This window comes from Pteropus alecto, unplaced genomic scaffold, assembly GCF_000325575.1.
Source record: "Pteropus alecto unplaced genomic scaffold, ASM32557v1 scaffold34, whole genome shotgun sequence".
Taxonomy (NCBI): Eukaryota; Metazoa; Chordata; class Mammalia; order Chiroptera; family Pteropodidae; genus Pteropus; species Pteropus alecto.
Window position 1 is genome coordinate 4,197,721 of NW_006435763.1, and position 13,146 is coordinate 4,210,866.

At 38.3% G+C, this 13,146-nt stretch overlaps 1 protein-coding gene across 1 annotated transcript in view; it reads left to right on the forward strand.

Moving 5' to 3' along the window:
• Positions 1-11,245, forward strand: part of RRN3 (RRN3 homolog, RNA polymerase I transcription factor) — a 26,747-nt gene extending 15,502 nt beyond the window's left edge. Inside the window, exons 12-18 of the mRNA XM_006910899.3 lie at positions 745-875; positions 1,502-1,632; positions 2,550-2,734; positions 4,899-5,007; positions 7,233-7,385; positions 8,314-8,401; positions 9,285-11,245. Coding sequence (XP_006910961.1) covers positions 745-875; positions 1,502-1,632; positions 2,550-2,734; positions 4,899-5,007; positions 7,233-7,385; positions 8,314-8,401; positions 9,285-9,446 — 959 coding nt within the window. The 3' untranslated portion in view covers positions 9,447-11,245. The remainder of the gene's footprint in view (positions 1-744; positions 876-1,501; positions 1,633-2,549; positions 2,735-4,898; positions 5,008-7,232; positions 7,386-8,313; positions 8,402-9,284) is intronic.
• The last annotated feature ends 1,901 nt before the right edge of the window (positions 11,246-13,146 follow it).

Sequence of the window (13,146 nt, forward strand, 5' to 3'; positions counted from 1 at the left end):
GTCACAGAATTGTTATTAGCATTTTGATGTTTTTTCCTTTTCTGTTAGCATGTGTATTAGTGTGATTTTCAGTGGATTTGGAGGTCACACTATGTTTAGTGTTTCATAATCCGCCCTTTTCACCAGCTGAACATTTTCTCATACTGTTCGTTGTTCTAAAATAGTTTTTGTTGAGCATGTGGATTTAACTGGTCTCTTTTATTCCTCCCCTCCCTTTTTTGCCATTATAAATAAGAGTGTAATGAATATCCTTGTATATATATTTTCAATTTTTTGCTTTGATAAATGCCTAGCAGTAGACTTACTGGATCAAAGGACTTCTGCCTTATGAATTGTAAAATTATCCTTATAGATGGGTTTACATTTATGGGATTATAGCTATGTGTTTGTGCTTCCTTACCAATGCTAGATTTTTATTTATTTTTTATTTTTTTATTTTTTAGAAAAAGTAAGATTTATTGGAAGTACATTTTAGAGGAGGATGGGCTGTGCTAAGGAAGGCTCAGCCCTGTGGAATTTGGTAGGTGAAGAGATAAGATAGTATGGGTTTTCAGCAAAGAGAGCTATAACAGGATTATTAAAAAGGGAATCTGCAAAATAAAAATGGCATTTTGTTTTAATTGTAGCTTAATGGATGAGGATGTATTTCTTATTGTATTGTTTTCTTTTTAAAATTTAGTAAATGAAACTGGTGGCTTGAAAATAATGTATTTATAAAACTGAAATGCCATATTTTCTCTGTAGGTAAGATTGATATCAACAAAACAAAGGATTTATATCGAGATCTCATAACTATCTTTGACAAACTCCTGTTGCCCACCCATGCCTCCTGCCATGTACAGTTTTTCATGTTTTATCTCTGTAGCTTTAAATTGGTGAGTATGTTCTTAACATCATTTTATTTTATTCTCGGCCATGATTTTCCCTTAAAAATTGGTGGAAAGAGCAGAGGGCACTGCAGCTTCCTGCCAGATCAGTTGAGTGCTATGAAATTGTCATCCTGCATTTGGTCCACTAGGTGGTACCCTGCCCTTTAATTCAAGCCTTTCTTTATTAAAATCTCATTTAGGATATTTAACTGTTTATTTCTTTTATTCTCTCTCAGTTGAGCCTAGCTAGCCCAAATCAACTTTTTAATCCAGAATTTTAAAACTTTAGGTTTTGCTTTCTATTTAAAAAAAAAAAATACCAAAGACTTTCTTCTCCTTTGCAACTATTTTGTAGTTTCCTGGAACAGTCAAGGGAGTATTAGGGATAAGAAGGTTAAACTCAGTCTGCACCAAAGTATGTGTTAATAGCTTTTTAAAAGAGCTATGTGGGAGAAGTTGGAGGTACATCTATTATCTCAAGGTATTTAAAAATAAGAATGATGATAACTGTATTCATTATTTAACAATATAACAGAGACATTTTCCCACATTGGTGAGTTAAAATCTTAGGGTTCGTTTAGCTAGAGTAGCTTATGCATTAAATAAGATCAGACCAACACCTCTTGTTACAGGGCTTTGCAGAAGCATTTCTGGAACATCTCTGGAAAAAATTACAGGATCCAAATAATCCTGCCATCATCAGGCAAGCTGCTGGAAATTATATTGGAAGCCTTTTGGCAAGAGCTAAATTTATTCCTCTTATGTAAGTAACCTGATTTTCCAAGTGCTTTTTCATATCATTCTTTAAAAAGATTATAGCATTGTCTTAAGTCAGAGAAATATCTGCCTTATTTTTTTGGTCAGTCTTTGAATGAAAAAATCTGTTTCCCTTCTCTCTGCAAGATGTTTATATTTCCAAGAGGCAATTTCAGAAAAAAAGTCTCCTTTTTTAGATAGAACACTTCATGCGCAAAGCTTTTGTCATCTGTCCTGTATGGTTATGGTTGCACTTTAACATGAAGGTCCAGTTGTGTCCATAGATAGTGTGCAGTGTTTTGTACTGTTTTGATTGTATTTGTCTTTTTTTATTCGCATCCTGAATCAATTGTATCTTAAAGCTGAAGAAAAATCCTTTTAAAGGTCATAGATCTGTGTAGGAGGTCAGCCTGGGCCTGTTTCTTCCAGTGATCCATGAAGATACCTTTGGGCAGGGAGGCTGTTAACCCTTCGCCAACAATGAAAAGCTGTCTGGCTGTTCTGTCCTAAATTGTAGACATGGGACTTCATTAGGATGTAGAGAATGAAGTCAACCTGACTGTCTTTCCCTTGTACGCTGTTGGTAAATGTTCCCTACCTTTGGCCATATCCCCCTGAGAGGGCCGGGAGGCCATGTGAGTTGATAAGAGGAACCTGTTCTCTATCCCTCAAGACTGCAGGCATTCTTAGGGCCTTCCCGTTGTTCCTAGGGCCTGTTCGTGTGCTCTACTTTGTAATTGGAAGGCTGCCTTTCCCATCCACCCAATCCTCCTCCTTCCTTTGCTTCCTCTCTGTGCCCATGGGTAATGCATAAAGAAACCTGTGGACTGACTTTCCTTATAATGAGAGGCAGTTGTGTGTTTTTATGTCACTGTAGTTTTTTTATGAACCGCTGGAGCTGACTTGAATTTTTCTTTTCTCTAGTACTGTAAAATCATGCCTAGATCTTTTGGTTAACTGGCTACACATATACCTTAATAACCAGGATTCCGGAACGAAGTTGTTTTGTGATGTTGCTCTCCATGGACCGTTTTACTCAGCCTGCCAAGCTGTGTTCTACACTTTTGTTTTTAGACACAAGCAGCTTTTAAGTGGAAACCTGAAGGAAGGTCAGTGATTTGGGTTTGGTGGGTGTGAACTGAGTTTTCCTTGTATACTGACCAGTCACCCTTTAGAATGGAGATTCGTTACTCTTGAGAATTTAATGAAAACTATAAAGTCAGAAAACCACACATTAACTCAAACTGTTATAATTTCAAACAGCTTATAGGTCCCTAAAAACACCTTAAGCCTCCTCTCAACAGCTGATGAATTTGAGGTTGCGAACCCCGGCTTTAGAGGGTGGTGTCTAGAGTGATTGTAAGATGTGCAGATGCTCTTCTTCAGAGGTGAGGCCAGGCACTTGCGCTGTGCCAGCGCCATGCTCAGAGCTGTGTCCCCGCCCTGTCCTCGTGACGGCCCATGGAGGGCGGGTGTCATTCTCACTTAACCCAGGAGACCAGAGCACAGAGAAATAATTTATTGACAGGATTAGAAATTGAAAAGGGTGAGAGTGAGGATGGCTGTAAAGCTGTGGTCATAACGATTATGCGCCTTTATGTGAAGATTCGAATCTGTAGATAAAGATTGTTTATTGGGTTAGTATATTTTAGTTGTGGTCCCCAAGAACAGTGTTCAGTTAAGTCAGTTAAATTGTTTTGTTTACTGTCATGAATAATTCAAATGGCTTAATAGGCTGTTTCCTCTAAACCAGAGTTTCTCAATCTCTCCACTGACATTTGGACTGGGTAATCCTTTGTCGTGGGGGTCACCTTTGCATTATAAAGTGGTGAGCAGCAGCTCTCACCCTCTACCTACTAGAGGGCACTTGCAAACACCTCCCCCCTCCTCCCCCAGTTGTAACAACTAAAACTGTCTCCAGACACTGCCAGATGTCCTCTCGGGGCTACAGTTACCAAAGTTGAGAACCACAGCTCTAAACTGAAACTTGTATGTGTTGCATTATATATATTTACTTACGTCATGTAAGTAAGATAGGGGTTAAAAATAGTTTTATGATCTACTAGTAGGAGAGGGTTTTATCACAAGGTAAGTAAAATCTCTGCTTTTCTTTATATATGTAAATGGTAAGAGTCTGGTTAAAGAGGATATATTTCTTATAAGTCATGACATCCCATTTTTATCAAAATATACATCAAAGAATCTCTTAACAAAACATACTTAAGCACAGATTGGTTCGCTTGCCTCTTAAAATAAGTATGGTGTCTTTCTTTTAGTAAATAGGAGAGGATTCTATTTATTAGTTTCAAGACAGTGGAATTTTTCATTCTATATCCGTAGTATCCTTGTAAAAAAATATGAAATGCAAACAACTAATCACATTTAAAAACATGTTAAATCTTAGTACTAATTTAAGACTTGCAAGTCTTGCTGGTTTTTTTTGGTTGCTTGTCGGGTTGACATATATATATATATATATATATACATACATACATCCGTACATACATAGACACGCACAGTGCATGGAATACAGGAACAAGAAATTTACACACTGTATTGGCATTGCCTCTAGGGAATGGAGACTCACTTTTTCAGCTCAACTTCTTAATGTTCATGACTGTTAGCTGAAATCAAATCACATGGTCTTTTTTTCCTCTCTAAATTCAGTGTATGCTAAGATTCATATACCTGATTTTCAAATTGTCATACAAACTTGTAGGCCACTAAGAATGTGTGTTTACTTCTTGGGTCTTTAAAAGAAGACACTGGGGTGGTTCCATAGAGTAGTGGTTAGCACGTCTGCTTTACATGCAGAAGGTCCTGGGTCCAGCAGAGTCACGGCTCAAACCCTGGGCGCACCAGGCCTCGGGCGCGCCAGGCCTCGGGTGCGCCAGGCCCTGCCTGGGTGCGTGCTGTGAGCATGTGGGAGGAGATGCCCTGCCTTCAGAGATCCAGTTCTTAATGGGAGACAGCAACATCCGTAGGTCAGGGGAGGAAGTAAGGGGGGGATTAGTAAGAATATATATATATAAAAATATAAAAATAAAAGACACTATCTTCTTTAGAAAAGTTGGTTTAGTCCTCAAGCGGTGTGGTTCAGCCTCGTGATGTTCTTACAGGCTCCATGTTGTCTGACTGCCTACAGGGACCCTTATTTAAAGCATTTCTGCAAGTAACATTTTAAAAATCATTTTTATAATGTGAAATAATCTGTGCCGCTTGAAGACTGTTATCTTTGTACCTTCTTAAAAATCTTTCGATTTTTAATCAAAGGTTTGAGGTACCTTCAAAGTCTAAATTTTGAACGTATAGTGATGAGTCAGCTGAATCCTCTGAAGATTTGCCTGCCGTCGGTAGTTAACTTTTTTGCCGCAATTACCAGGTGAGTTACTTGTACCTTATTGGTGGAAGTTACTTAAAAGTAAATTTATGTTAGTATCGGTATTACAAAATTCCATTAAGTTACTGTGAAATTATTTAGTAAAATGAGTTTATAACAAACATTTAAAAATTAATAACCCAGTACTTACTGGAAACACTGCAGTGTGGATCTTGTTTTTATATTGGTTTGGTGGCATTGGAAATTGGCATTAATTTTTATCCAGAGAGGATAATTCAGCAGAAGTGTAGACACTTAGAAATAAGTAAGGCATTTAACTAAGCTAAGAGGAACAAATCAAAGGTGTCATTAGAGTGACTCCTGTAATAGTAATAAAAATAGACTGAACATGAGAAATCAACAATAAGAGATTGGTTTACTGAGGAACTGTATTGTCTCAGGCCTTGAAGCTACAGCTAATGCATAGTTTTACTGTGTGCCTGGCACAGTTCTAAGTACTCTACATAGAACCCACTGAAATTTCACATAATCCTATGACTGTGTTATTAACCCCTGTTTATAAATAGGAAGCTGGAGGCACAGAGAGATTAAATGACTTCTGTGCAGTCATAGCTTGACTGGGGGCAGAGCCAGAATTTGAACGCAGGCAGCCTTACTCCTTCATAAGCAGTCACAGAATTATTCTGCTACACGTGGAAAGTGAATTGGAGACCTTGGGCATTTGATCAGAATATTCAAAAGAGGATCAGAGCTGAAAATCTTCAACAGATAAGAGTGTTCTACTCTAATAAAAGTAATTCTTTCAACCCTCAACCCCCTTAGACAGCTTGGTGCTCTCATTCAGCAACCTTATTTTTCCTTTGCTAGGTACCTAGTTCAAGGTATTCTCCATCTCCTGAGATCTCAAAAATGATAAAGAATTAAAAAGAATAAAACCAACAAGTATTGCAGGTGAAAGGTTCCAGTGCATTGCGGGAAGACAGGAAGCAGCTGGAAGAGTAAGGATGGATGAAGCAAAGCGGAGGCAGCTGCACCCAGAATATTCTCGGGATGGGAGTAGAGGACACAGTTGAGGACACATGAGCAGACCAGTCAGAGAAGTTCTCGATTGGGATTTGAGGTTAAGAGTGAAATGTGAGAGCAAGAGATTGAAGTAAAAGTCTGTGTCAAGGAATTTATGTATCGTTCTATAGCTGCTGCTTTTGCTTGCTTAATGATTTTGAGATTCATAGTGACTCATACAGCTGTATTTTGATTTTAACTGATGTGTAATGTTCTATTAATTTTTTAAAACAATCTCTTGTTGGGATTTCAGTATTTGGAACAGCAGCTTAGGGACATGGTTGCATGTTATGTATGTCCTGGCGCACAGGCACACACTAATGTCACCAAGAGGTGCGGCTGCTGGGTTGTTGGAGATGCACTTCGTCAACTTTACCAGATACTGCGAACTGTTCTCCAGCGTGGTTTTGCCAATTTACCCTCCCACCAGGAGTAGGGAGTCAAATCCGATCCTTGGCTACTGGAATGGAAATAGACATATGTTTTTAAAATTACAAGAGTGACCTGAGAACTTGAGCAAATATACCTGAATAAATACTGTGGGAATGAGAGTGGGGAGTAGAGTGGCAGAAGTGAGCTAAATCCTCATCTTAGAGAAGCTGTCCGATAATGATTAAAGTTGCCAAGTCATATGGCAGTTACCACCAGAGGAATTGACAATATAGTAGTCCTCATGTTTTTATCATGCGTTCTCCAGTGTAGTTAACTGTTTTCACTCACTTAAGCCTGTTTCTTTATCATGTTCTGAGATCATGGCTCAATCATCCCATGTCCCTCTTCAGTACTGTTCTAATTTCTTCAACAGTCAAGTCTCTCCATCATCAGCTACTGTCTCTCAGTAAATCTTGAATCCCTTTTTCACTCACCTTTTAATTCTTTTATAAATAGTAAAAATAAGCTCAGCTGTATACTTATGCAAACTTAAAAGAGTTTTACCTTGAACACATTTTTAGCGAGTCATACATATTAATCTAAGCCCACTTCATTTTCTTAAAGTGATAGCCACATTTTCTTTCTCCTTAGCAGCCTTGTAAATAGGCCCAGAGAACCGTACCCTAAAAGCATTACTTTTTGCTTTATGTTCTTTTTTCTTGTGCTTGTTATGTTTGGCATAACAAGATAGTTGTCACACATGGCCGGGCATGTCCATGCAGAGTGACTTCTTTATGCTGATGCCTCCATCTTGTTGGTTGTTTGTTTCACAGTAAGTACCAGCTAGTCTTCTGCTACACTATTATTGAGAGGAATAATCGCCAGATGCTTCCAGTTATTAGAAATACAGCTGGAGGAGACTCGGTGCAAACCTGCACAAACCCACTTGATACCTTCTTCCCCTTCGATCCATGTGTGCTGAAGAGGTAGGTACTCTTAGACAGACAACCTGTCAGCGGTGTATTTGCTTTTCCCAAATTGGGATTTAGGATTTCTCTGCCATAAGCGGCCGTTCCCAGCCGTTTATTCGTATCATAGTCTCCTTATACATATTTCACAGGCCCAGAGTAGACAGTGCCTGTTAGAGGCTGCAGACTATCATAGGCACACCAGCATTTGCCGATCTTTACCCCAGTAGGAACCCAGATTGACACCAAGGATTTTTATTTTATTTTATTTTTTTCTTTAAATCTGTTGGTTTAAACATATAAGGGAATGGGAATAAAGGTGCCTGGCTAGTGAGGATACTGTCTTTTCATGGTTCTTAATTTTCTGCCAGGTGACTTCTTTCCTCTGAAGACCACATTCCATACCTTTGCACAGGATAAACAAAAGCCAAAAGGTTTATCTTGATGCAAAATTCTGAAAAATCACCAAACCGAACTTAACTTTGACTTTGTATAAGGAAGCAAGATTTTTGCTTAATTATTTTCTAACTAATAGCACAACAAGTTGAGATTATCTGTTTCCCCAAGGCTTGGTTGACTGCAACCAGATAAGTCTTTTTCCTAGACTTCTTTTAATAAATTACTATGGGAATGTAAGAGGAAGTTCCAGAGCAATTCAGTTGTTTTCATTTGGACACATTGTAACTCACTGTCAGTCTCTGCAAAGTTGAGAAACAGTTACACTTAAAAATGAAGAGATGAGAAACAGTAAGTGTAATACTTCATCTATACAAAGAAGGAGCCACATTAATCATAATTACAGTATTTACACTTAGTATTTTTTGACACTTATTATTTGAGCCATAGTTTTCACTTCCTTTTGTGTAATAGGTCTTGTAAGAAAAGAGATAAATATATTGTGATCTTCACTGTAGTGTTTAACTTGAAATGTGATCCTTGTTGACAGGTCAAAGAAATTTATTGATCCCATTTATCAGATATGGGAAGACATGAGTGCAGAAGAGCTTCAGGAGTTTAAGAAACCCATTAAAAAGGTAAATTTGTGACTCAACACACTTTCTGAGAATCTCCTATGTGGTTACAGATCACAGGCAAATAGTAAATAGCAATATTACACTTGAAAAAATACATTTTATTCTTTTTGCCTTTAAAAAATCGAAGCTCAGGATATGTTCTGATGAAAAGTTTTCTGGGTTTTTTGATGAATTGTTTAAACCAGACACTTCACATGCTGACTTTGGGAAGCGAAGGTTAATTAAAAATCAGATCAACAAATTTATATCTTACTCCTTGACCATTACCACCGGATAACAATCTCAAATTTACTTATGTTGACATTGTAAGTAACGTTGTAATTTCGTAGAGGTTAACATTAATTTTATAGATCTTCACGGATAGGTGGTAAAGATGCAAATCTGCAGCGTATCCTCCAGTGCACCTCAGGAGGAGGCCTGGCAGTTATTGCCAAAGAAGAAAATTAGAATCCAATAATAATAAATATCACTGTTCATTTCTTTGTTGGCACATTATTTCCATATTAAAAATCAGCTTTAATGTGCCTCTTTTTTCATAAGTAATCATTGGAAAACTCATTATCTTTATTTGAGGAGGTCATTCATTCTTTCATTCAAATTGTGTTAGATACGGGGTTATAATAGTGAGCAAGAATGACATATTATGTTACCTGCCCTCACTGAGCTTAAAATCTGTTAAAAAATCAGACTTCAAACAAATAGTGACAATATGTGATGAGCAGTTGTGTGGGTGGTTTTTAATAAAGAAGTGTGCATCACAGGATGCTTTTGAAATGGTGATATATTCACCTTTTCAGAAGTAGCACATTCCTGAGGAAAGGAATTCTTAGAAGCTTTTAAAACCACCACTTGTGATCTTACTGATAATCTGTTCTTTTGACAGGAGGTGGTGGAAGATGAAGATGATGACTTTTTAAAAGGCGAGGTTGGGACCACACCAGGCTCCTTTGACACGCATTTCCGAAGTCCTTCAAGTAGTGTGGGCTCCCCACCTGTGTTATACCTGCCAGGCCAGTCCCCTCTGATGGCAAGGATTTGTGATTGAGATGACATCCCGCCCCGTTGTGCCCTGCAGTGCCAGGGCTCACGCTGTTTGAGCGTCGCATCGCACCAGAGCCAAGTACCTGCTTCTGCAGCTCACTTTGCAGTTACACCCACTCTAGTGTCTGAGCAGATGTGGTTTCTTTTCGTTCCCGTACAGACAGAAGGAGAAGACTATCATGTGCAATATTTTACAATGGAGTTGATAAATGTTGAAGGCTGGGGTTGTTTATACTTTTTTTGTGTTACAGCTTTTGACATAATTATTGTGAAATATCTATGATCGGCAAGAGCCTATTTTAACACATTGCATTTTTAACACGGGTTTTGGTCAGAGCTATCATCATAGGACTTTGTTGATCTTCTTTTCAGTGAAAATCCTCTAGGACACTCTTTAAAGTCTTCAGAATGAATTTATTCTGAATATATTGTTTGCCTTCTGCTAAAACTGTGTTTGTGTGTTGGGATTTCACGGGGGTGCAAGGAAAAGTGGGGGAGATGGCCAGAGCTGGTCCCAGCTGCTGGAAGTTGGAGCTAGCACTGATGGAGATGTCCAGGGATGCCAGAGACTAATAAAAGCTTGGAGGGAAGAGATAGAGGGTTTAGGGAAACAGAATCAGACAGAGATCAGATACTTGTGAGTGGAAAAATGGATTTAAAAGAAAACTGGAGTTCCAGGTAAATGTAATTCACATGAGCTAAAAGCGGGGTTGGACTTTTATAAAACACAGCACAGAGTATTTCATCCTGAGGCTCCTAAGAGTGCTGTTAAAACTGGAACTACTCGTTTATAGTAGAATATTACAGTGATTTTTTTTTTTTTTAAATATGATCATCAGTTGACCAGTTCTCATTTTGAGAATTTCTTGGGGAGGGCAGGGCAGGTTTTAGGTTATTTGGTGCAATGGTTTTGCTGGTAACAATAGGCCAGGCTTACAGCTACAGCCTCTGTCTACTGGCTATTTGTATCATGGATTCAGCTCAGTGAAATCCTTTGGCCAGGTTCTTTTTGTATTTTTATAACTAAATACCAAGAGAGAAGAGTCTGAACGACCTTGCTTTATAACAAATTTGTATAAACACTGCTAGAATCATTTTGTAGCTCATCCATATTTTAGCTTCATTCCTTATTTGTGTACTTTTTTGTTACTTATGAAAATGGACATCTTTAAACATATTTATTTTTCTGCTACTTTTCCTATTCTTTATTTAAAGGCAAGTAATATTTTCTTGATCACAGATATTTTGTAATGAAATACTTTGTCTTTCCTAGGGCTTTGTATGCTCTTGTATAATTATATCGATGGCAATCTAGAATTTGAATTTTAGTCTGTAAATACTTTTTTGGAAAATAGAAATTTTTATTGGTTTAAAAAGTTTTGGATATTGGTGATTTTATTTTGGTGATTTGGTGGAAAGTCATTTGAGAACCTTTAGGTTCTTTGTTTTTTAACTGCTGACAGGTGAGATTTTTGTATACTGGATAAAATAAGTAAATAGTTGACAGTAAGTGAGGTCTTTGTGGGTTGGGAAGTAGTTTTAATGTAGAAGGATATATTTATAAATAAATCTATTTAATTCCAAAGGAACCTGAGAAAAAAATTCATTGTGAAAATAAAACAATGGCATGGTTAATCTGGAACTTTTGTTCTTATACCAATAAAGGGAGGTACCCCCATAAAGAGGCTTCTCATACAAAAGTCCTTTTGATTTCTTTATGTATTTTTTACTGATCTGCACTAAAGCACTATTTTACAATAGAAAACTGCAACTGAGATTTCACTATTAAAGAGGTAAAAATATCGCCAGTGTGATTGTGAGTGCTCAAAAATAAATTGCGTGTTGGTAATAGAGAATCATGAGAATGGCCTCCAGGTGCTTCCAATTGCATCTGAAGTATTGACCACTCTCCATGGTACACCCAGGCTAGAGTGACTGAGGCTTGAACTGGTCCAAGGAAAATGAACACTTCAAAAAATTTACATGCTTTGGAGGAACATCTCTGGGGGGGAAATTCTGAAATCTCTTGTGAATTATATGAAAACAAAGGATTTTCCGTCTCTCTTACTGAAGAGCAGACATTCAATTGGGGTAGGAGAACCTGGGTCCATCCTCTTGTCTGTCTGCTATGGTTGGATCTTCTTTAACCCATTTCCCATTTGCCCAAGAATACTTGCTGGTGGCACTTGTGGCTGCAGTGTTTAGCCTGAGATAACTCGTGGATAACAGTTCTAACCTTACCCCCAAGGTTTGCCACAAAATATCTCGCTTTATTCTTTTTGCGTCACTCTAGTATATCAATAGTCTTTGGAAACAAATGACATCATTCTTTTGATAGCATTCTGTCTTCGTAGTGGTATTTCCATTTATAAAATGTAGTGATTTTTTAATCACTGAAAATGTCAAATATTAGAAAACAGCATTTCTATTCATGATATTAACATCATTCTCAAACAGTTGTTAGCCAAAGATTCATTTGATGAATCTGATTTATGTGTACATTTCTGTTACATTAGGATTAGAGACAAATTTTGTTTAGAAATAACTCTAAGAACAATTTTTATATTTTTCCATTGAAAACCAGTCAGATTTGCTTCAGCCTCAAAGAGCGTGTCTATGTAAAATTAAATTAATGCTGGCTGCGAGCTGTACCTTTTTTTTTCTAAATGGGAAATGGGTTAATGAGACAAGGTGTCTCTAACCAGGTGTGTGACTATACTCTCAGAGCTCTGCTTTTATTGAGCTGTAAAGTGGAAATAACTAATACCTACTCCTTGGCTGTGAGGGTTTGATGAAAAAGCATGTTTGGTAGCTGTTTGGCTACCGGCTGAGAAAGTCCAGTTAAGCAGGAAACACTTTCACAGAAATATCTTGAAGGAAAAGATAACTTCCATTTCATCCGCATTACCTTCTTGGGTCCAGCTTAAGATCTCAACTGGAGAGAAGGCCAGAGTGCTTAGGTACCATACCAGGCACTGGTTGTTATGGTGGTTCCTGACTCTGATTGCACTAGAATCCCCTTTGGAGCTTCAAAAAATTAAGAGATGGAATATAGATGATGACATTCTAATAGTTCTGCGTGAGGCTTTTTCTAAACCTCACCACTGTCTTTTTTTAAATTTTTAAAAAGTGTATTATGGAGTTCTATTTGAGTAATATTTCCAAGTTTTAAAATAGAGAATCCCAGCCTCGCACCAGGGTACCTATCTTCGGTAGGGATCGATCAACATCTTGCTGATCCTTACTCAGGGTTTTTAGCCAAACACCATGTGATATTATTGATGATTTCTAAATGTGTGGCGCTATTTTCCCGCTTTAAGACGATTTTTACGTTTATTCACTAAATACAATCCTATGGATTAGGTTCACAAACTCGGATAACATGCTCAAGGTCACAGTGGTCTCAACCGAGGCAGTCAGCTCCTAGGCCCCGCACTCAGGGCCAGGTTGGCTGATCTGCGATCTGAGCTGCCACACTGAGCGCGAACGGTTTGGTGGTAAGCCCCACATGCCTCCCTTACTCCCCACGCGTTCAGGACTACATTTCCCAGTGCCCCTTGCGGAGGAGGCCGGCCGCCAGCCTCTCCCACGTGTTCGGACTACATTTCCCATGGCGCCTTTCGGCCCTGCTTAAATTTCCTCAACCTCTGGGGCTGCGAAGGCTCCTCGGACTGCACTTCCCGGCGGCGCCCGCGGCGGGGCGG